The following is a 25,266-nucleotide window of genomic DNA, read 5'->3' as shown; positions in this document are numbered from 1 at the left end:
TCTCTCTCTCTCTCTCTCTCTCTCTCTCTCTCTCTGCTGCTCTCTCTCTCTCTCTCTCTCACTCTCTCATCCTCGTCTCTCTCTCTCTCTTCTTCTCTCTCTCTCTCTCTCTCTTCTCTCTCTCTCGCCCTCTCTCCTTCCTCTCGTCTCCTCTCTTCTCTCTCTCTCTCTCTCTCTCTCTCTCTCTCTCTCTCTCTCTCTCTCTCCTTCTCTCTTCTCTCTCTCTCTCTCTCGTCTTCTCTCTCTCTCCTCTCTCCTCTCTCTCTCTCTCTCCCTCCCTCTCTGTTTCCGGATGTTTCAAATGATTTACTGACGCTGCTTTCTCTGAAACAGGTGGCATATTATGTCCATCCGTCCACAACAATAGTTACATCATGCACATGGGCTTGATTCCTTTTCTCTCTGGTAGGCAGGACCTGCAGACTGACTGGGTTTTTTTCTTTTCAGTTTGACAGATGTGTTGAGTCATTGTTCAACCACAGGGCAAGATGTTGTGAGTCATTGGTTCAAACCAACCAGGGCAGATGTGTTGAGTCATTGGTTCAAACCAACCAGGGCAGATGTGTTGAGTCATTGGTTCAAACCAACCAGGGCAGATGTGTTTACAGGACCTTGGGATAATAAATAAGACCATTCTTGGATACTTTTTCTAAAATACACAATATTCTGGTATATCTTTCTCCATCTTTACTGTTCCATACTTGCATAGTTAGACTATTGCAGATTTCTGATGATAAAGCCACAGTCAGTAAGATTTCCTGTTATTTAAACTAATTAAATAAACCCCATGGATGTTGAATAATATGGTACCATATGGTAGAGTATCGTTGTAATTGCTAGTAAGTGATATTTGAATAAGAAAATGTCAGAGGATGCATTTGCTCTATTCTTTGTGTTTTTGTTAGTGGTCCACTCGGATGGTACGCGCATCCTATAGTGATGGCTGTAAATGAATCAAAACCATGTAAATGAATTAAAATGTTTATTGAACTTTACTGTGCTTGGCACCTGTATTTACATTTTTTTTTAAATGCCTTTCTAAAGAATACTTTTTGATATTTCCCTTTTTTCCACACATTTGTCTTCATGATAGATTGGCCAATATAATAGCATTATTGCTTGGCACTTAAATACGCTTATCTACAACACACCAAAACATACTTTAATTACTCTGTTCTCCTATTGTATATTTAAAACATTTCACACAACAATTTTAAAGCGTATGGTTTTTACTTGCATTCACCATCTTATATATGCTTTTTAAAAGGTAATCACCTCAAAATTGTGAAGCCATTCCAGTCTGTGAGGAAAGGAGTTGATAAGATTGTGGTGATTTCACTGTATGTTCAGTGTCCCCTTGAACAGAGCCTCTCATCCAGCATGTCCACTGAGAGATGCAGGGCCAACAACTGGGCCCCTGTCGGACACACATAGTTCCTCCCTCACCCTGACCTGTAGGTCTTTGACTTCATCCCTCCAGTATGTGCTGTATTATATTATGTTCACCCTTTGTGCCTCATCCATCATCCTCCCTTCATCACCTCTGAGTGGCCAGAGGGAAAACCATATTGATCAGGCACTGTTAATATCCACAACCCTTTCAGTTCTCTCCCAATGTTGCCACAACGCTATAGAATAATGTTGCATAACTGTCCTGTTACAACTAGAGATGTGGAAGTGGAGGTGAAGTTTCTGGATCTCACGAAGCCCCTGTCACATCATGTCCGGGGCTGGATATAATCCATAGCAACAAGGCTGAGTTACTGTAGAGGCTGTCATTACTATTGCACCATAACAAATTCATGAGTTCACTCCTGAGAATCCCTGCACAGTAAGAGTATATGGGCTCCTCTCCTTCACGGATCCCTCTGTGTGTCCCCAATAGTGGGGTTAGTGTTCTGAACAGTTACTGAGAGAGTCAGGTATACGGTTTCACTTCGCCTTTTTAACACTATTGTGGCAATTAAATAACAGTTTCACTCCGTTGAATAAAGCCTGTTGGGGGGAAATTCAAAACAACAAGCATCACGAGATGAAAAGTCATTTTTTGAAAGGTTCACTTTGTACGCTACCTCAGTATTACAAACGCTAAATGTAAAATGACTCAACATCAATAGCACATCTGAGATAACAGATTTATCGTAGAAGAAACATAACTTGTTGAAATAACGGGACAGCAAAAATTGGGTCAGAAGTGAGATCCTAGTTTTTACACGATGTGCATAGACATTTGAGAGGAGGAGCCATACTGCCGGCCATCACAGGAGCCTGCCCCCTGCTGGCCAGTGGAGGGATTGCCGATCATGTGCATGCTGTCCATGCCACCGTTGGACAGGTACTGGCGCTCAGCAAACACCCCGGCAGAGGAGGAGGAGCACAAGAGGCCGCCCTGGGTCTTCTCAGGGCTGGAAGCCAGGCGAGGGGAAGTGGGGAAGTTGTATCCATACAGGTTGTAGGGGTTGTGGAGTGAGAAGGCGTTGTAGGATCCCTGCTGCACGTGGTGGTGGCCCCCGCTGAACATGTGGGCGGATGAGGGGGAGGAGCCAGAGGAGGAAGAGCCAGAAGCGGAGCTAGAGCCCGCCTGCATCACATACTGCAGCTGGGAGGCTGGGAATGAGGTCAGCTGACCTCCATAGGCATCCATCTTTCCGCCAGCGCTTCCACTGCTGCCACCGGACAGTGAGCCATGGCCGCCCCCCTGCATTCCCGCAGCAATCAGGGAGGAAGTCCTCTGGGGCAGGAACGATTCAGACTGCTGGGTGGAGGCCACAGTGCCCCCTGCTGCCTGGAGGCGTCCGTAGGAGCTGTCAGCCAGGCCCCCGTAGCCCTGTAGGGCCGCCATGTTGCTGCGGGCGCAGGCCGGGTACTCAGACAACCCCATGCTGCACAACTGGCTCTCCCTGCAGCCCACGTTGAAGGTGTTGGGGGCCAGGTGAAAGGTAGGCGGTGAACAGGAGGGGGACAGGAGGTGGGCTGCACCAGAAGGGGAGGGGGTTCCTGTGCTGGAGGTGGTGGGAGAGGTGCCCGTGCTTCCTCCTAAAAAACACACAGAGACACACAACGCAAAGACAGTGAGACAGAACCAGCGCTACGGAGTGAAACAACAACACAAACACTGGCCAACAATCACACTCTGACAATATCTCTCATTTCAGCCTTTCGCCGCCAGAATGTCTCCTTCCAGCAACTGCTGCCGTTTGATCTTAACCGGTCAAATAAGAGAGTGCTGTTTAAGACTGGCGCATAAGCATCTTAATTCACATGTATTAAAGAATTCGATATTACACTTACTTGTAAATTGCAGCTGACTTCACCACCTCGACTTGCTCAACATCTGTTTTTAAGGACTAATTGCATGACCGCATTACTTCTTTTAAATAGTACTATTTATGGGATCTTAAACCCTCTCATAAATAACAGTMATTGTTTCTGAGCATAAATGTGGCTTCAGTTTGGTACATTACATGTTGGGTCAACAGATCTCCGAGCTTGCCCCTTTACTCAAAGAATCATGCATTCATAATTTAGATATGTATGACCGTAAAAATAAAAAACTCATCTTGGCACAGGTTAACATGCAATAAGTCAAGCTTTTGGAATCGACCGATAGCTGTGGGATATCACTCACATATTTCTTTATTAATGACAATTTGGGCCACATTCACTAAAATTCCATCTGAAACCAGCTAAAGAAAAAAAAACACTGCATAACTAACTAATTCAGGATTCTCTCTTGGCCAGAGTTCTGATTCTGACTGCGCCATATGCCTTTGATAATACAGCTGTGCTGTTCTGTTCAGCTCAGTTCTGCAAGTTTCTGTTGGTAAGGCGAGGAAGATATCACAGTGATGTCATGTTTTCCTTTCTGGTCGGCAGGGGTTAGAGCAGCGTTAGTGTTGCTGAGGGGAACGGTTGATTACCCCGCTGGAAGGCCGTCTGGTGGAGCTGGGGGGTGCTCAGTCCTTACGGAGCGCCCAAAGTTCATCAGAGGCGCGAGGACTTTAATTAACGTCTGATCGGTTTGGAGGAGTTTGTGATAACAAACAGATGTCGACACAGACAAAATACTGAGTGACCTAATGTCATCATGACCTTGGAGAAAGGAGTGCTGAAGAAATCGGCTTGCTTTAAGCATCGGGGGCCTGTGATACAAGCCATGAGTAGAGACACTGGGCTGTGCTCGCTGGGGAGATACGCATGCGACTTTCACTGATACCGCTCACGTCAAATAGCYGTCCAAAAGCCACAGGGGTCATTTAATTATTTTATTGTTAAGGTCCTGCAGAATGTGAAAAGTTCAGTAGATTCCAAGTCAGACGGACATGCCAAAAGTGATGACCAGTGATGACCAGACTGATGAAGGACATAGATAATTGATGTGTTGTGAGGTAAGGGAAAGGAAAAGGTATGCAGTGACAGTGAGAGAGTGTAGATAGGAGATTAGGACATAGTTTAGATACAGTTTTACACACCTTGCTGTTTCTGCATGTTGGTGAAGTCCTCAAACGTGAGTGTCCTCACAGGCGGTCTCCAGAATGCATAGGTCTCCATGATCGCCTCCAGACCAGTCCTGTGTGAGAGAGAGAACGAGAGACTGAAACAGTGGAAGAAAAAAAAAAGAGGGTCAGTATGAGGGATGGGTTGGGTACATAAAACATAACAAGGGCGGGGCAAGAGAAAGAGGAAGGAAGAGTTGTGACGGGAAAACAGATAGTCAAAAGAACAAGAGAGGCACATAGAGAAAGGAGGGAGTGTAAGTATGAGTGAGAGAGGTTGGAAAGAGAGAGGCAGAGAAGGAGAAGTGGAGTCAGACGGAGGAAACTGGAGCCATTAAAAGGAGCAGGTTTTTACTGTGATCATAAATCTGGGTGACATTTCATCTTGAACACGGTTCTCCTTCCTGCGTGATTTACTCCTGTGTGCCCTGCTGAGCCCTATCCCAGGGAAACGAGGGCCTGTCCCGACCATGTTATTTTAGGGCCAGTAACTCCTGGGCCATTCCAGCTCGTTAGCGCACTACGCTAATCACACTGGCCCTGGCCATCAGTGCGCTCATTCATAGTGCTCAGGATCAAAACCCAACAAATAAGCTATGCCCTGTTTTACCTCATAAAGTAATGTGTCACCAGCCAAAATCCAATTGACGACATAATCATAATTTAATGCCAGAGACGGATCTGTATTAACATATAAATACATAGAGAACCAACTCTGTAGTTAATTGTACAATTTAGCTTGTGTAATATGTCCCTGTTTTTATTGATTTCAGATCGCTATACTGTGGCATTACTCTGCACAGTTTAACAGTGACGAGGTAAATTACTACCATGAGCAGAGTTAGGATATGTGTAAAGATAAATACATTTTCTGTCTATAAATATCTTATTCCTGCATAATCTTTTAATCTGTAGTTTTCTGCAATGAAATTCTAATGCTAGTTCATAAACCCAGCACTCTAATGTTTGAAAAATGAAAAAAGATGTCTCAAATATCTGTGCCGAAAATGCACTCCAGATGGGAGGGGAGCTTTCATGTGCTGAGGGTCTGGTTCAGTGTTTCCCCCGCTATGTATGATAATTCAGACACACACAGACACACAGACACACAGACACACAGACACACAGACACACAGACACACAGACACACAGACAGACAGACAGACAGACAGACAGACAGACAGACAGACAGACAGACAGACAGACAGACAGACAGACAGACACACAGACAGACACACAGACACACAGACACACACACAAGACACACAGACACACAGACACACAGAGAGAGAGGCACACAGAGAGAGAGGCACACAAGAGAGAGAGGCACACAGAGAGAGAGGCACACAGAGAAAAGGAGAAAGAGAGAGAGCCCTACCCAAAACATGTGGTTCTATCTCAATGTAATGGGGTTTTCTTGGCAGGGAGAGATGACTGATTTTATATGGAGCAGCATATGGATTAGGTGGTATCTCCAGGGGATTATTTCCATATTAAAAGCGCACGTTGGAGAAAATGAAAGATTTGCGCCACACAGCATGGCGAACGCTGAATCATGTTGTATTACACGGACCTCGGGTTACTGGAGATAATAATACCTGTTTCTGCCTGAATCCCGAAATCCTTTAGCAAATGGGTTGCGTCGATCTTTAGTCTTGTTATCTGCAGGAAAGAAAAACATTACAATCAAAACACATGACATAGCGATGACCAATGTACATGTTGGAGAGGGAAAAAACGGGTCAACATAACGTTTTTTTTTTAATCGAAGAGGGACCTAATGAATGTATGAATGAAGAAAGAATTTCATGAAAATCAGAATTTGAGTTAATAATATTAATAATTGGTCATTTTCCATTCATAAACTGAATTGATGTTCACTTCCAGAAATGAAAATGAATTGATCCTAAGCCTGGTGCAGATAGACCCATTGAGTGGCAACATACCATTGTAGCAACAAAGAGAAAGGTGTCTGGTCTCAGACCTGTTGGTTCTGGTAGGCGGTGACAGTGGTGAAGACAGTCTCAGGGAAGCTGAAAGTCTTCACTCCCTTCTCCGCTGGGAACAGGCTTGGTGGGGGACAGGTCACTGCTGAAGTCCTTCCTGATCACATGGACACGAGGCTGGTACTTATGCATGGAGTGGAGGATGATCTGAAACCACAGAGAGATCGTAATGTTACATTTCTCTGTTGTTGTGTGTGTGTGTGTGTGTGTGTGTGTGTGTGTGTGTGTGTGTGTGTGTGTGTGTGTGTTGTGGTTTGTGTGTGTGTGGTGTGTGTGTGTGTGTGTGTGTGTGTGTGTGTGTGTGTGTGTGTGTGTGTGTCTAAGCAAGTCTGAATTCATATCAGAGCTATATAATTAAGAGGAACATGAGTCCACACTTCTAATGAGAGAGGTGGTGAGGTAAGTATTTAACACCAGAGAGCAGAGCCGAGGAGTCAGGTTACGACGGCCCAGCCTTCCCTCCGGCTCTCTGTCTGCTCTTGATTACAGCCCGAGTGAGAAAGCCTCCTTGGAGCCGCAGACAACTAAGGGGGTCATTTCAAACAGAGATTGGGGAAACAGTACTGAATAACAGTGACAGTAAATGTAATATTCTAGCCAGGGCCCCCCCAGCACCTTCCCCTTGCCCCCCTGCTCGGCTCACGGGACCCCGCAGTTATGACCAAGGGTTCTGAGTCCTGCCTGGGCCTGAGTCAGGTCAACCCTGCCCCCGTCACACATACACACACTGAGCTCACAACAACACAGAGCAGCCAAGGGTCTTATCTGACAGATCTCTTGTCAAAACAATACATGTTGTAATGTCACTGACAGCCTTCTGTAGCAATGCAGTGATTTCAGCGACATATTTATATCTAATTTATGAATCACAAGCAAAAGCCAATCAGCATGGAAAATCAGCAGCACATGAAACAGATGATTAATAACCAATAGCTACCGCTGTTGATGGAGAGGTTTGATAGTATTCAGAGGAAGAAGAGAAGAGAGATGGGTCAGATACCAGCCTATCTGCGGTGAGGTTTCCCACACAGGAAGTTACAAAGTTAATTTCCTCTCGCCTCGAGGCCTCCAGGAGAACAAAGGCCTTATAACGAGGCTGTGGGAGAGGAAAAAGGGGCCTTGCCTGACTACCCTCAAAATACGCACCCACTGCTGCATCTGTTAATACATTTGTCAGAAGAATGGAGCTGCGATAGAATCAGCTGGCCGGATGGAAAACAGGCCCACATGAGGACCAGGGTGTGCCAGCCCACCAGCGCCGCACTGGCATCCCTAAATCAGGACCTCAATGGAGAAATGGGTATGCACTGGCTTTTGACTGTTTCAACAACTTGGTAATCAAACCAATCTGGCCTGTAACAGCACTGAGTTCATGTCATGAGGAGTGCCATCATGTGCCATAACTACATCATGACCAATCAACTGTTTCAGTATCAGTCGATAAAGGCCGAAGTAGCAAAAACAGTCTCTCTTCTTCTCTAAGAATAGTCTCATCTATACATGGGTGGGGTGAAATAAATTCCCCTGTTATAATGTGAAGCACTTTGAGAAATACTGAAACAGTACAATTACTAATACATATTTATATTAGTGTAGAAGTGTAACAGTGTTCAAGTGTACAGGTGTAACAGTGTACAGGTGTAACAGTGTACAGGTGTAGGAGGGAGGCAATGGTATGTCAAGTTAAGCCGGCTCACCGGCTCACTCACATGGCCCTGGTCATCCAGCTCATTGTTGGTGAGTTTGAGTTTGTCGAAGCTGACCACCTGCCTCATCCAGGTGTCTCCAGAGGCCAGGGAGTCTGGGTGGATGTAGACCCGCGGGGGCACGGGGGAGTCTGCGTTCCCCGCCACCATCCACTTGGAGCTGTGGTACACATACCTGGACGACACACACACAGTGACAGACGTATCAGCACCAAATCTTGGACATCATGTGTAATGTGTTTCAGATGCAGGGCTTGTTCACAATAGAGACATCAAATATCCCCACACACTACATATGCTTTTAATGACATATTACCAATTAAGCTTAGTCATAACATTTTATGTTGTATTGTAAGTTACGGTACAATTTGGCTGCCCCGCCCACCATAGAGCATTCCCCTCACTGACTGGCTGACTGACTGTAGCACGAGGGGGATTCCAGTCCACTGTAGCCCCAGGCACAGCTGTTTGCCTTTAGTTCTGGCCATGTGCACAGTTGAAAGTGCTTACTTGCAACGCCTCTGCCAAAGTCATCATTCAGCGGTATAACATGGACAAAACTCTAATTTGGCCTCTTTGTTATTACACAACCCTCTCGTCTCTCTCTCTCTCTCTCATACGCACACACACAGCCTTGACCCCCCTGTACACACCTACAAATACTCTCTCCACACACACACACACACACAGACCCGACCCCAGACCAAACACACACACAGAATGCCAGGCGTTTGTGTAATTTCCTGTTTGGAGTGCTGTTTAGGGTTAAAGCTCGGTGTAGCAGGGAAAGTGTTTAAGGAAGAGAGAAACCTTAGCCCCAAACAGGACTGGAAATTTGATTAGTCCCCTTTTCATCTTCCATAAAATCTGCCATCTGGCTCCAGCACAATCAATAAAGATCTGACTTTTATGTGACACCCTTTGGACAGATGGGGGGGGGGGGATATGCACGCCCCCATCATGCCACCACCACACTTCCTATACACACACACACACAGACCATCGACACAACATATGTATGCATGCAACTCATCAAACAGATATATACTTTTATGGACAAACAGAAATTCAGACTGACACACACTTGCCAAACCCAGACTGGAAATTGGGTTACCTTACTGACAGAGTAAATATTACTATTACATTACCCTACAGGGTTGAGTTCATCAAGTCAAGTCTTCATATGTAAACATGTGTTTTCGTGTGTGTGTGTGTGCGTGCGTGCGTGTTTGTGTTCACATATAGCGGACAAAGTCAATTTTAAGAGCTTGACATTGCTGGTCTGTGTGCTCAATGTGATTCAAACTTAAAACTTACCAACTGTCCACATAAAGGACACTTAATATATAGAGATTTAAAGAGCCCAGAATAAACAAGAAGTTCCTAAAGAGAGGCAGAGAGCCTAAGTAAAGCAAGTAACGACTGTATTTCCAGACCCCAACTCTATGAGAACTATGAGACATTCCAGTGACAGCTCRGAGCTCAGTTTACAAAGCCCTGTGGTAAAGTCCCGAGCCGGGATGAAAATCCTATTTCATTTTACAAGATCTTTTGGCTTCTAAAAATCTTCCATGATATTTTGGTTCTCTAGACCGTTCACTCTAAGGCAAATGCTGCAGTCAATGAGAGAGCCAGGGTTCTACTGTGCTTCAATTAAAAAATGTAAATAAACAACTTGGGAAAAGAATACATAATGTTTAACTACTGAAAATGCATTGTTAAAGTGGTTCTTCAGTGTTCCGTTCAAGACAGCCAAGTTCTGTTTATCAAATAAAACTTAAACATAGTRAAAATGTCTGTAACAACAATAACATTAATCTATGTTATTGATATATAAACTGAAGATGTACTCTGTGTTCAATTTGAGATCAAATTAAACAAAGGCATGGTAACCCATCTGTAGCGCTGTTATAACGTTATTGCAACTATGACACTGCCGTTTTGTCTGTCACTCTGACACTGTCCTGAGATGGCTGAGATAACTTACAAATATAAAACTAGTATTCCACCACGGTCAAATAGGTTTACAGTAAAAATATGCCTTGCCATTTACACAGTGAATAAAGCTATCAATTTGATGGTCTCACTCGAACCATAAACACATCATGATAAATACTTTTCATTCTCCTCTGGTTCTCTGGAGCGCCAGACATTGTGTTCTATGCCAGGAATTCATTCAGATACTTTGCCTGGAGATATCCATCATAAAAACATATCCCCAAGATGGACATACAGTAAAGACCATTGTTTCAGGTTCCATTCAGATTTATGTGTATATCTGCATTTCTTATCACCATGTGAAATGATCTGTGCATGTTTTTTTTTTTTTAACTACTGTCCAAAAAAACAACAATAATTTATCAACAGTAGGCTATTTCATCCAAGATGGGGGCAGAGACTAGTTTGGTTTGACTGAATTAGAACATCAATCTCAGACATGGAGAGTGTCATGTCCCAATAATGTGTTGTATTTAATGAACAGTGCCTCCAGAAAGTATTCACAGACCGTGACTTTTTCCAAATGTTGTTGTGTTACAGCCTGAATTTAAAATGGATAACATTGAGACGTTTTGTCACTGGCCTATGTAACCGGTGTGAATTGGCTAGCTCTAAGCGGGTTGCGCGCTAATAGCRTTTCAATCGGTGACGTCACTCGCTCTGAGACCTTGAAGTAGTTGTTCCCCTTGCTCTGCAAGGGCCGCGGCTTTTGTGGAGCGATGGGTAACGGTGCTTCGTGGGTGACTGTTGTTGATGTGTGCAGAGGGTCCCTGGTTTGAGACCAGGTAGGGGTGAGGAGAGGGACGGAAGCAAAACTGTTACACCTACACACAATACCCCATAATGTAAAAGTGGAATACTTATTTGAGGAATTTTTACAAATCAATAAAAAATGTWAAAAATWAAATGTCTTGAGTCAATACATGTTCAACCCATTTGTTATGGCAAGTCTAAATATGTTCAGGAGTAAAAATGTGCTTAACAAGTCACATATTAAGTTGCATGGACTCACTCTCGGTGCAATAATAATGTTTAACATGATTTTTGAATGACTACCTCATCTCTGTACCCCACATTTACAATTATCTGTAAGGTTCCTCAGTCAAGCAGTGAATTTCAAACAGATTCAACCACAAAGACAAGGGAGGTTTTGCAATGCCTCGCAAAGAAGGGCACCTGTTCGTTGATGGGTAAATATTTAAAAAGCAGACATTGAATATCCCTTTGAGCATGGTGAAGTTATTAATTACACATCGGATGGTATATCAATACACTCAGTCACCACAAAGATACAGGCGTCCTTCCTAACTCAGTTGCCGGAGAGGAAGGAAACTACGCTGGGATTTCACCATGGGGCCAATGGTGACTTTAAAACAGTTACAGAGTTTAATGGCTGTGATAGGAGAAAACTGAGGATGGATCAACAACCTTGTAGTTACGCCACAATACTAACCGAATTGGCAGAGTGAAAAGAAGGAAGCATGTACAGAATAAAAATATTCCAAAACATGCAACCTGTTTACAACAAGGCACTAAAGTACAGTAATACTGCAAAAAATCTGGCAAAGCAATTCACTTTTTGTCCTGAGTACAAAGTGTTATGTTTTGGGAAAATCCAATCCAATACATTACTGAGTACCACTCTCCATATTTCCAAGCATACTGGTGGCTGTATCATGTTATGGGTATGCTTGTAATCATTAAGGATGGGGAGTTTTTTAGGATAAAAAATAAATGGAATGGCGCTAAGCACAGGAAAAGTCCTAGAGGAAGAATTGATTCAGTCTGCTTTCCACTAGACACTGGGAGATGAACTCACTTTTCACCAGGACAATAACCTAAAACACAAGGCCAAATCTATTGCTTACCAAGAAGACAGTGAACAARAAGACTGAGTTGCCAAGTTAAAGTTTTTACTTAAATCTACTTGAAAATCTATGGCAAGACCTGAAAATGCTTGTCTAGAAATTATCAACAACCAATTCCACAGAGCTTGAAGAATTTTGAAAATAATTATGGGCAAATGTTGTACAATCCAGGTGTGGAAAGCTCTTAGAGACTTACCCAGAAAGACTCAMAGCTGTAATCACTGCCAAAGGTGCTTCTACAAATTATTGACTCAGTGGCGTGAATAGTTAAGTAAATTAGATATTTCTGTATTTAAATTTCAATAAATGAGTTACAATTTCGAAGAACATGTTTTCACTTTGTCATTGTAGGGTATTGTGTGTAGATGGGTGTGACTTTTCTTTTTATTTAATCCATTTTGAATTCAGGCTGTAAAACAACTAAAAGTCAAGGTGTATTAATACTTTCTGAAGACACTGTATGTGTACATCACTGTGGATACATCATTGTACACACACATCTGAATGGGGAAGTTAGGAAATTAGTTGGGAAGTTAGGAAATGTTTGGAAGCGCTAAGAAGTGTGAGCATACCTTAAGAAGATAGGAGCATACCTGTATCTCTTATTGTCCACAGGAACAATGTCCATGGCTATGTAATACTGCTGATGGGGGTCAAGACCCACGATCTTTACTCTCATTGCAGGGAACATCCGCCTAAGAGAGGACAGAGAGAGAGAGAGAGGGAGAGAGGGAGAGAGGGAGAGAGAGAGAGTGTGTGTGATATTAGCAAACTAGCTTGCAAAGTTTAATATTGGATTATGAGTATCAGCATTAAAAAGGGGAAAAGAAACCCTGCACCATGCAGACATTAAGTATAATTAATGCAGACATTAAGTATAATGTCACTTGAAATACATTCTAGTGCACCACTGGGCAAATCACTGAGAAAATTCACAACACCCGAGAGAGACAAGGTTTGAAGTTTGACCAATGTCTTGCCAGTCATATGAGGTCATTTTCACCCCTCATCCCATCATAACAGGGCCTAGATGCACAACTTTATGATAATTCATTAAAATGTCTATCAAAGTTCCATGTCTTCATTAAATAAATATTATTCTGATTTAAGAAAGTAGGTCATTTCATCCAAAGAAGATTGAAACTGTCTTAATGCACGAGCTGGCAACAAACTCACTCTTCCTTGACAATGTGTACCCAATCATGAGAAGTTCTTTTTTGTTATTCGACGCAAATCAAACCAGGAAAATAAGTTTAGAACGCAAACAGACGCCCTATTAAAAGTAGGACTGCATACACAGAGACATTTTCAAGTTAATTCCTCGTTTTACACTTCAAAAGCTGCATTTTTATTTCATTTAAACGTCATACATCTTTTCCCTCATAATGAGAAAAGAGGGCTGTTTTCTTACTTCCTTCCTCCTCTGAATTTATAGGCTTATTATTAGCAGAGCCATGAAATACACGCAGCCAGTCCTGTAAACTCTAGGCCTACTGCATTGAAACAGGGACTGGTTCTATTTATGGAGCGATTAACAACGTAAATCTGATTCATGAATATCATGAAAACAACGTTGATCATATATTGTTTAGGTAAATCTGATTTACGGGTTAGCTGTCAAGTTAGCGTACATGTAGTATTAACATAAGAGCAAACCGAAAAATACAACTTCACAACTTCACAGTACAACTTTAGAATATTATGCAATTTGATATTGGCCTAGGCCTACCAAAAGAAAATTCAACACGCAAACAACGTGGTCCTTGACATTTCTCCATAAAAACATGTAGACTAATTGGTCAGCTTCAAATAAAAGTTCGACAAAAATAAGTTCGACAAAAATAATCAAAAATAATTGATATCTGGTTTAACGAAATGGAAAGCATTTTCAAATGAGAAGAGAAATATGCGCATCCCTACGTTAGGCCATAGAACATTCCGCTCTGGCCTCGCTCTCTTCTGATGCGTGTTACATAGTCAGAGGAATTATCATATGTTTAATAAATGTGATTAATATCATAATATTTTTTGTTGTTAAAATTAATATCGTACTATCTTCTGTTGTTAAAAGTAGTAGGTCTATATTAGCCTATACTAGCCTAGACGGGGACAAATCTAAATGTTTGATGCTGATGTTTTTACTGGGCCTCTATTTCTCCTTAATTGACATTAAATGGTAGCCTAAAACATAAGTAATATTTCTGATCCATAAAAAAATGAAATCTATATATATGTATTTAAATGTGTTGAAGTCTCTGAACTCAAAACAGGGTGCTGAAATGGCCTTAAAGGAGTAGTTCACTATTTTAGAACTTGATGTTAGATGGTTCCTCACCCTGAAAATAAGAGAAACTGTAATATATGGTTCAGTTATCGTTAAACCACTACGAACTTCAGCCAACTTTAGCCACCACAAACTAACAATCAATGGAAGTGATGGGGGCATGTGAGCATGTTTTTTTTATGGCCAAATCACCTTTAAGAAACATCAAACCAAACATGGAGTTGAGTTGAATTGATTTCAGGTGATTTGGACATTTTTTTAAATTAAACATACTCAGATTCCCCATCACTTCCATTGATTGGTGGCTTGTGGTGGCTAAGGTTTAGCTGAAGTTTATAGTGGTAGTTTAAAGAAAACTGAGCTGTAAAATCAAGTGGCCTTTGAAACTAAAGTCAGTTAGGCCTAGGTTAGATAAACCTCTTCACCTTCTATCTGCAAATACCCTAATTTTGAAATAAACAAATATGTAAATAGGTTAATGTATTACAAACTATAGGCCTACAGAGGAACATGTTTTCCCAATGTTTTTCATTTGTTTCATGGAGGGAATAGTAATACCCTAGACCGCTTTATTTTTAGGCTTACTTTGTGAATAAGTGGACTTCATAAATTTCCTTGACGGCAAAAAAAATAAATCAAGCAATAAGTTCCCTTCTCATATTGCTTGATCGTAAAATTCAAAATGGACGGGAAATACATGGCCCTCCCGGTGAGAGCGCGCAGGGGAAAGGTCTTCCTGAGAACAGTGTAGGTTTAGTTATATGCTCGGTTTAGGTTGTAATTGCTACCCAAAAGGATAAGAAAACCGAAAACATGTTTCAAAGAGATTAATTAGAAACAGTTCCTTTCTTCGCCGGCTATTTTCTGACATCAGCCATGGAATACCCTCACACTTCATGTATGGCCTCTGATTGGAGCGGCCCTCGCACGTCCGGAGCCCTTTCCCCCATGTGCAACACATTAGCACCCCACAAAAACAGGGGTAATTCCCATAGAGGACGGGCATCTTCTGCGCAAAACTAGGTTTCGGTGTGCGTGTGTCTGTGTGCGTGTGCGTGTGGAAAAATGTAGCAATTATAATCAATTTTGTACAGAACTTCATAAACAATTTTGCGTCATCAGAGGCAATGCACCTAGTCGTAAAACCTATAGAAAGCTAGGCCATATGCCTAGTCTATCCTATAGTAGGCCAACACAGAACATGTGTTCAGCGCAGCCTATTCCTAGAAGGAAATATAATATCAGATGAGTCCCTTAAATCATAAATATGCAGCAGTTGCTTTACCTCCCCGCTTTAGTGATGATCATCTCCGTGCCAATTTCATGGAAGCGCTTCCAGAGGTCTGCGCACTGCAGCTCCACCTGAATCTCCTCCATGGAAGCAGCGGGAGACAGCTCGCAGGCCGCCGGGGCCAGGTCCGCGGGGGAGCCGAAGGAGCACGACGTCCTCTCCGCCAAACCCTCGTCGTCTGATCCGGGGCTCGCCTCCGAATCTGTGGAGATTATCAAGATTATGAAAATGCAGCCACRGTAGAGCCGGGGCTTTAGGAAAATTGGCGTTGAGTATTGACCTGTTTTTTATGGTCTCTGGTATTGCCCGTTGAGGCCAAATCACCTGCAGCATGAACTCAGAGAAAGCACCAAAACTGGAGAAAATTGAAATCTGACTAAAACTATTCCATTTACGTTTTTTCCCATTAAATCTCTAATAGAGGCAACACAATAACAACAATGAAAATGGCAAAGAAGTGTAGCCTACATAAACAACATGAATTGACGAAATTTCCCAGATTAACTATTCCAGATCTTAGTTTCCAAATAAAGTCATGGAATCCAAAAGGGTTCCAAAATGGCTCTTTGGCTGTCCCCATAGGAGAACCCTTTTTTGGTTCCAGGTAGAGTTCTATACAGTCTACTGTAAAGTTATGCATTCTATTTTTTATTAATGTACTGTCTCCTTTGTTTGTGCCAATATCAAATCAAATCAAACCWAATTGTATTAGTCACATGCGCTGAATACAACAGGTGTAGGTAGACCTTACAGTGAAATGCTTACTTACGAGCCCCTAACCAACAATGCAGTTTAAAAAAATAAGGATAAGAATAAGAGATAAAAGTAACAAGTAATTAAAGAGCAGCAGTAAAATATCGATAGTGAGACTATATACAGGGGGGTACCGATACAGAGTCAATGTGCTGGGGCACCGGTTAGTTGAGGTAGTATGTACATGTAGGTAGAGTTATTAAAGTGACTATGCATAGATGACAACAGAGAGTAGCAGTGGTGTAAAGCGGGGGAGAGGGGGGGGCAATGCAAATAGTCTGGGTAGTCATTTGACTAGATGTTCAGGAGTCTTACGGCTTGGGGGTAGAAGCTGTTTAGAAGCCTCTTGGACCTAGACTTGGCGCTCCGGTACCGCTTGCCGTGCGGTAGCAGAGAGAACAGTCTATGACTTGGGAGGCTGGAGTCTTTGACAATTTTTAGGCCCTTCCTCTGACACCGCCTGGTATAGAAGTCCTGGATGGYAGGAAGCTTGGCCCCAGTGATGTACTGGGCCGTTCACACTACCCTCTGTAGTGCCTTGTGGTCGGAGGCCGAGCAGTTGCCATACCAGGCAGTGATGCAACCAGTCAGGATGCTCTCGATGGTGCAGCTGTAGAACTTTTTGAGGATCTGAGGACCCATGACAAATCTTTTCAGTCTCCTGAGGGGGAATAGGTTTTGTTGTGCCCTCTTCATGACTGTCTTGGTGTGCTTGGACCATGTTAGTTTGTTGGTGATGTGGACACCAAGGAACCTGAAGCTCTCAACCTGCTCCACTACAGCCCCGTCGATGAGAATGGGGGCATGCTTGGTCCTTATTTTCCTGTAGTCCACAATCATCTCCTTTTTCTTGATCACGTTGAGGGAGAGGTTGTTGTCCTGGCACCACATGGCCAGGTCTCTAACCTCTTCCTCTTAGGCGATCTCGTCGTTGTCTGTGATCAGGCCTACCACTGTTGTGTCATCGGCAAATTTAATGATGATGTTGGAGTCGTGCCTGGCCGTGCAGTCATGAGTGAACAGGGAGTACAGGAGGGGACTGAGCACGCACCCCTGAGGGGCCCCTGCGTTGAGGATCAGCGTGGCGGATGTGTTGTTACCTACCCTTACCACCTGGGGGCGGCCCGTCAGAAAGTCCAGGATCCAGTTGCAGAGAGAGGTGTTTAGTCCCAGGGATGTAATATTGTATTATTTATTGAGAGCCCTGACGTGAGTAGGTTGCTTTGGAAGGACACACCAAGTAAGCAGGGTTATGCAGATGCAGGACTGTTAAAGACTGGAGTGTGGCCCAGGACTAACCACCAAGTGATCACCAGCCCCAAAACAAGAGACAAGAGCATTGAGTGGAGACATGAAGACACTGCAGGCAGGACAGATAAACCACAGAGACAGAGAGAAAGGGATGAGAGGGAGAGAGAGAGAGAGAGAGAGAGGGATGAGAGAGAGAGGGGGATTAGAGAGAGAGAGAGAGAGAGAGAGGTGGATGAGAAAGTAATATGAGAGAGAGCGAGCGAGAGAGAGGAAGAAAGAGAGCGAGAGAGGTGCAGAGAAAAGGAGTGAGATATTTAAGGGAAAGACTTTTCGTCATCCACTTGAGAGATCCTTTCAGCGTATTGGCGGTGATGATCCTCTCCCTCACACCATGTGCCGAAGAACAAGGCAGACAGAGTGGCTGTTGATTTGGCCCATACAGCCCTACAGCCATCAGCCACACAGCGGGAGAGGCCAGACCAGATATCTGTGCCTGCTCAGAGCAACCATGACAGCCTGGTTGCTGCTGTCATCTCAGGCCTTTGCTGTCATCAAGCTGCGCTGCGTGCGTCTACCAGCCCTCAATGAGTCACCACGTTGTCCCTCATATGTCACCAGACCAGTCCCTGTCCACCACAGTTATCCCACTGTCCCCCTACTCACTGACAGCCTGCTCTGTCTCACCCACTATAACCAGTCAGTACAGCTGAGCAACACAAGTGACAGAAACGACACACATCTATCCCACATTACACARGATATTGCTGGGTAAAAATAAACATATTGAGAGAGAAACGGGGAGACAATGAAAGGGACGGAGTGAGAGGAAGAGAGGAACAAATAGATATATTTAAGGAAGTAGCACCTCACTGCAGCTTATAGAGAGAAAGGTGGAAGCAGAGTCAGAAATCTGGCGCTAACCTCAACTGCATGATTAATGCAGACCAACTACAATCATAGACAGTTGTCCAATAAAGACTGCACCAATCTCTGCTAAACTATGGAGAACAGCACTCACTTGTTCAAAACCCTATAAACTAACTTGTGGTTAGGCACAGAGAAACTTGTGTTGAACCTCATTAGACGGAGAACATTGATTTTCCCTGTACGTCTACCAAGTTTGAAAAAAGAACAATAATGGTGTCTTCGGTTTGTCACAACAAGAAATCTAGATAGTTTGAATGTGAATTATAACACTTTTATAACACAAAGAATATTATGGATTTTAGCTTCTTATTCTCACACACAAACTCATTCACTATGTAATGATCTAATTCGAAAAAACATGTTAAGAAACTAACAAATGTGTGTGTGACTATTGAATTGGAACAATGGACTATTCACATGTATGAGTATGACTAATCTGGTCATTGGTGATCATTACACACTTGCCTTACAAGGTAAAGCCCTTCCTATGGAAACAGGTTTATGAATAGAAGATGCATTTAATACAGTTGTAACAGAGTGGGTAAGTAGCAATCTACCAACCATGAAATTGAAGAGTAACCCAATCCACAAGAAGCAGAACCACCTGTTTCTGCCTGAATTTAATTCAGACCCATGTTAGGGAGAGGCAATAAAATTAAGATTTAACCATTTTAATAGCGCACACATCTGTTGTCTTACATTTTGGCTTTTCTTCTCAGAGGCAGAATTTTTACATTTGAGTCTCTAATGTAGAAAATGGTTCTGGGATAATCAGTACCAAGTGACAATTTATATATCATACATTATATAATATATTATTATACAGAATAGGAAAACATATTTAAACCACAGAGTTAAATGAAGTACGGACAGAATTATCACAAAATCACAAATATATGGTTTAAAATAAAGATTCAACAGTTCAGTAGCCTATGCCTGTCTCTTAAAATCCAGTGTCACCACATAGACTGTAAAAATAAAAATACAAGTCTAAATTATTATCCATAATATAATATAATTACCGATTCCCTGTGTGAGACATAGATGCTATACAAACCATTTAGTAATAGGCCAGTATCTTTAAGAGTGAGGCAATCTGCAATATGTTATATTTTTGTATTTGTAAATCCACAAGTACTCTGTCTTATTATTACAGGTTTTGTATGTTCTCTCTCGCACACACCTGAGAGTGCTGATATTTACATTTCAGGCAAGTAATTTAATATTGATAATAGTCCTTGCTTTGGAGGAGAAATTCTGCAGACAGGCCTACATGTGCTTATCTGAAACTAAGGTCATGTTTGTCATACATRTTGGTTCTCTGGGAAAACACATTGGGATTAATTCAGTTTAAGCTATTGTGTGGTGTTCTCACAATTTTGATATATTCTTCCAAGACGTGTCTTTCAATAAGAATGTTATATGACCATGTCGGTTTGAAAGCTTCACATGGAGGCAAAATCATTAAGTAAAAAGCCTAAACCGCACAAACTGACCACAGAGACGAGCTGTTTTCAATGATGGCTGGTCTACGCATCAACTGGAGGCTAGTCAAGGCTGGATACTCTCACACACTGCCTGCAACGCTGCCAGRAATCTGGCTCATAATGACTTGGAGCTCGTCGAGACAACGTGTCTTTTCAATTAACGACGACTCTAACTGGAACAGCTCATGTGAAACCGTGGAGGATATATCACCTGTATTTGACTGACTGGCTCGCTGTCCTATTGTCAATGGTAGTACCGATACCCTGCATCTCAGCTGTGAACTAATTTAGTTCGGTTCTCCTCGTTTGTGAGGCATCCACCAAATGCCCAACGCTTGGCGGCTGGCGCATTTCAGTCAGCAACCTCTGTGCGCGAGGGTCCAGTCATTTTGCTGACGGCTTCTCGACCATGCAGCTTGACCAGGCCTCAACAATGAATTGTAAAATTATAAATAAATATGTAGATCATAAAGCCATGCACGTGACGCTAAATGAGTCTACAATGATTTTAATGAACCAAATAATATATATATATAGGCATATAGCCTATAATGCAAAACGTTTTAGACYCTTTTAGATCATTAATGCAGGCCTACATATTTGAGAAAAAGCCTTTTGTCTATAGGCTACAAGACCTATTGTGAAACCAGTTGTAATGGGGATTGTTGGTTTAGGTGTCTGTTGAAATTCAATGTAGGCTATAATGAGCTGAGAGGATATGTATCAATTTATATTAGGCCTACGATTCATATTTGAGGCCAGAGGCGGTTAGAATAGACCAGGTTATGGAATATCTCCATCGTCATGTAGTTAATAAAGTAAGGATATTCAAGCTCGAAGCCTCTTATGTCATTGTTGTCTGCTTTTGACATCAGTCTCTCCGATAAGATCAATGCAGTGTTCTTCAATTCAAACCTGCTCCAAATCCCACAAAACGTAGAAAATACGATATATTTGTGACATATAAAAGCTTTTCATGCAGATGTTGCTTTCTTCGTTAATAATTTAGAACATTCTATCATTTAAAATGATAGATAGGCCTATCATAACTTTAATATAATGTGACTTGCGCACTGTAGGCCTAGGACTGCACTAACTTCGACCTATTGAAAATCCTGATAGGCTAAGCTACTTTCTTTGGCTTATTACAACATTTCCAACAAATAAAAAACGATAAAAGATTTTTAAAAGATTTTTAAAAGATTTTTAAAAGATTTTTCGATTTTCGATTTATGGATATGAAATGTTTTGACAGTAATAAAAAGCCTGCGTAATTCATAGCAGGCCATTAAAATTTGCCTTGGCATTTCAATTTTGGGATTTAGGCATACAAAATTCACAATCATCAATTTGAATGAAATATACATTGATGTCCCAATTCTGTTTTAGGCTATTCTTTATACGCACCATTGCTCATATAGGTGAGTGCTACTTGGAGATTGAGGCCCGAGTCTCTACCCAATCGACGTTTTTCCTATAGCGAATACACTGCAAARATACACATTTTTAAAACGTTGCAAAATAATATTAAGACTCAAGAATTGACTGAAAGCTGTGTTGATGTTTTCCTTAGACTTAAAGTAATCCACTGAACACATTTTGAGTAGGCCTATAGGTCAAACGCAGACGGGGGTTGCGTGTCCTTAATTTCATATAGCGAAATAGTTTATATTATTGGAAAAATAAACCAATACAACATAATAATACAAATAGTTTAAACGTACGTTTCATTGGCCTATTGTTTCCCAAATATGAACAATTATGGCGTTAGACTAGGTCTATATATGCTGCACGAAATTGGAATAGAAAATACAGGGCACACAGGCTAACCATGTGCAAACAACACACACACTCTCTTCACACACACATTGTCTTATATTATATTTGGACTCACCATTTTTTGGGGGGTATAAAAAAAACAGATTTGCCCTTTGATGGCTTATTTTTACGAAAGCTTGTATGTGGCACTCTGCAAAAATGCATGATTTGCATTGAACCACAGAACCTACACTAATTCGTGTAACCTTGCTGCTAATGTAGGCCTACCCCATCTCTGCCAAATATCTCTCTCAATTCAAGACCATCTTAATATGTAAATATTAATTACAATTGATGTCTCCACTGAGGTCACCTGTATGGCCAATTGTATTGTATCAATAGAGACCCTCTGGTCACACACTGGTTGAATCAACGTTGTTTGCGCGTCATTTCAATGAAATTACATTGAACCAACGTGTAATAGACGTTGAATTGACGTCTGTGCTCAGTGGGAAGGCACACGTGAAATAGATTTTACCCAGCTAGGCCTAATAGAGAGGGGGAACTGGCCTCACATGCATGTGTATGCATGCATGCACCTGTATGTTGTACCAATATGTAGTAATTTGTAAAACAATGGTAATACAACTTTTAAGGTAACCATTTAAGATATGAATGAATATAGTAGCGCAATAAGAACATTTACCGTGACCTTCCACGAGAGGCTACTACTTTTCTGCGTGCTTCTACTGACAGGACAATTAATTTGTTAAAGCAATGGTTCTTATACAAAATCAATACTTTGTGGTTAACGGCTTTGATAATTTACACAATGTTAATACACCAYTATTAGGCCAACGGTATATAGTTATGTTAAACTACAAACATATATTATTTACGGGCACTATTAACCTACAGTAGTAGGCTACTATATTATTCCACATTAGTTATCTGAGGAAAAAGTATAAGGACTCGTTATCTTTGAGATGGTGATGAAATGGTTGCCTTTTCTGTATTCCTCTTTTCCATGAGATATAATCCGTAGTTTTGTGATGGAAGCATAACAATATTCAACAACCCCAAAATATGAAGTGATGGTGGTTACGCACTGACCGGGCTCGATATCTAGACAATGCACAGGGTCGTCGCCGTCTCCTAATTGTCCGTTGGTGGCGAGGCTCTCCATAGACAACTCCAGCTCCTTTTCCTCCCAGGCGCGGAGCTTTCTCTTCTTGTTTGACCCGATCAGGGCTTCCACCGAAAAGGCGTGCGCTCTCGAGCTCAGAGCAGCGGCAGATCGCCTCCTGTCACTCATTTCTYCCAAGGCAAATCCACAAGAGGGAACACAAAAACTCCGTCCAAGCAGTGAGCACAAGGAAAATGCGCACGTCAATGTTTACAACAGTGCAAAGAGTCGACAATGACGAAAGTAATCCAAAAACTATGACTATAAATGGTGGTTCAAACCTCTAACGATATGATATGCCATCTCTACGGCGCGTTTGATTGCTCGAAAGTAATGTTATCTATCGCTTTTGTCTCTCCGTCCTGCTTTTCTGCCTCTTCCTATTTCTCTTTTTGTCCTTCACCCCGCTCTCTGATTGATACTCACTTCTGGATAACTTTTTTTCCGAAGCGTTAAGTGCAACCCTCTCGCTCACTGTCAAACCTCGCGCGTCCAATGAGAGGCCTAGAAAGAGAGAGAGACAAAATGTGTCAACCAATTGCAGTTGAGAGAAAGAACAACTCTTGGAAGAGGAATCCGAAACTGGACCCTCGTAACTGACCATCCAGCACTAAATTAACATCGTCAGGGATTTTATGGAAAAAAATAGTACTACATTTATTTGATAAATATAATTCAAAACGTATCATAACCTGCTGCACGAGTAGGGCTTTATTTGATTTAAGTTATGTTAGAGCTTCATGAACAGCTGAAAATCAGAGCGAGCTCAAAGACCATGACAGGTGGCCTGGTCAGAAGCAATATTGTTTGTTTGAGGGGAGAATATAGAAGATAATATGTATCTTTACCAAGTTATTGAAACGTTGTATCTATAGCTGTGCACTGTGTACTAGAAGACACTGAAAACAAGGCTTTGATTAGTTTCATTTGCCTCTATTCTTTTCATCCTAAAGCGCGCACGATGCTGGTAGAGTCAGGGCGCAAGTTGGAGGCCAAATGTMTAAAACTGTTTAGCAAAGCCATCTAAATAGCCTATCTAATGAATAACGTTTACACACTCAAAACATAAGGAAAAGTGGTTGGCTTATCATATCTTTCCAAATGGAGAAGATTTGACAAACAAAATAGAAATGTTATTCTTGAGTTATTACAAGGTTTTTATGGTAGACCTAATCATATTTTCTATTAGACTATTGCCTAATCATTACATTACAGGATTTTTCAGAAAACCAGAGTGTGCCACTAGAAAAAAAGAGACGGGACAAACACGTATGAAATATGTCCTATATATGGTAGGTTAATGTTGAACGAAGCAGTAATATCTTGTTATGTGGGCCAGCTATAAAGCATTTGTGCAAACGTTAAGTATCAGAGATAAAACAACAGTGCACAAAACATCCCATGAATAAACTTACTTATATATCACTTTTATAATTAGGAACGTTTATAGTTTTAGACCCCTTGACTCTAATCAAACGAGGTTTCCTTGGGCCAAGAAACCCCATGTACAGAAAATAAAAAGTCGCTTGGTAAACCATTCATTTTCAAACAAGCACAACATTTATTTGATTATTATAATTAATGTATGTTTCTGCCTACAGATTTGAAGATCCTCTAATTAAAAGCGCTGAATAACAACTTAAATTAATCATAAGATAATTTTTCTAAAACTAATATCAAAATGTAAACAATAGTGTCGGAGTTGCGGTAAAATTATAATTTCATAGACCTACAAAATTACAACATTTTGGTTGCATATTAGTCTATAATTTGATGATGAAATGATCCTATAGTCTAAATGCTCCTTGCGTTCCTTGGGTTCTGGATAAATAAACTGCCGATCAATCACCAGCTGAGAATTACTCGTTAATAATACATCAATTCAGAGTAAATAATAATTAAAGGACAACAAGGTTGAAACATGTTAATTAATCGTGAAATTCTTTAGAAAATATAGGACAAGTAAACGAAGATCACTTTAATTCAAGATGTGATGGCTGAAGGCCTATCAATGTGGAACTTGAAACTCATAATGCATACATTTTGAAAATATTTAAACACAAATGTGAAAAAAACACCACAAAAACAGTCAATTGTTGTGTTCCTTTCTCGTACAAAGATGTACGTATCACATAGGTTACAGTCCTATTGGGCTACATGTTCAATTAAAATACTTGTCAACCATAATTAAAACGTAAAACAGGAAAGAGGTTGAGGTTGGGTGAATAAAAGCTAATATTTGCAAGGAATGGTTT

At 41.6% G+C, this 25,266-nt stretch overlaps 1 protein-coding gene across 1 annotated transcript; it reads right to left on the bottom strand.

Annotated features, from left to right (window-relative positions):
• Positions 1–965: 965 nt before the first annotated feature.
• LOC111978764 (T-box transcription factor 15) lies at positions 966–23,461 on the bottom strand. The gene is given in 10 exon segments (XM_024009004.2): positions 966–3,036; positions 4,473–4,570; positions 6,095–6,137; positions 6,140–6,158; positions 6,481–6,546; positions 6,548–6,649; positions 8,212–8,383; positions 12,668–12,769; positions 15,644–15,851; positions 22,939–23,461. Coding segments are annotated over 10 exon segments (1,839 nt in total). The 5' UTR covers positions 23,141–23,461; the 3' UTR covers positions 966–2,209.
• Positions 23,462–25,266: the final 1,805 nt, after the last annotated feature.

The sequence above is a fragment of the Salvelinus sp. IW2-2015 genome, linkage group LG2 (genome assembly GCF_002910315.2).
Source record: "Salvelinus sp. IW2-2015 linkage group LG2, ASM291031v2, whole genome shotgun sequence".
Lineage (NCBI taxonomy): Eukaryota > Metazoa > Chordata > Actinopteri > Salmoniformes > Salmonidae > Salvelinus > Salvelinus sp. IW2-2015.
The sequence above is the reverse complement of the archived record's forward strand: the minus strand, read 5'-3'. Positions and strand labels throughout refer to the sequence as shown.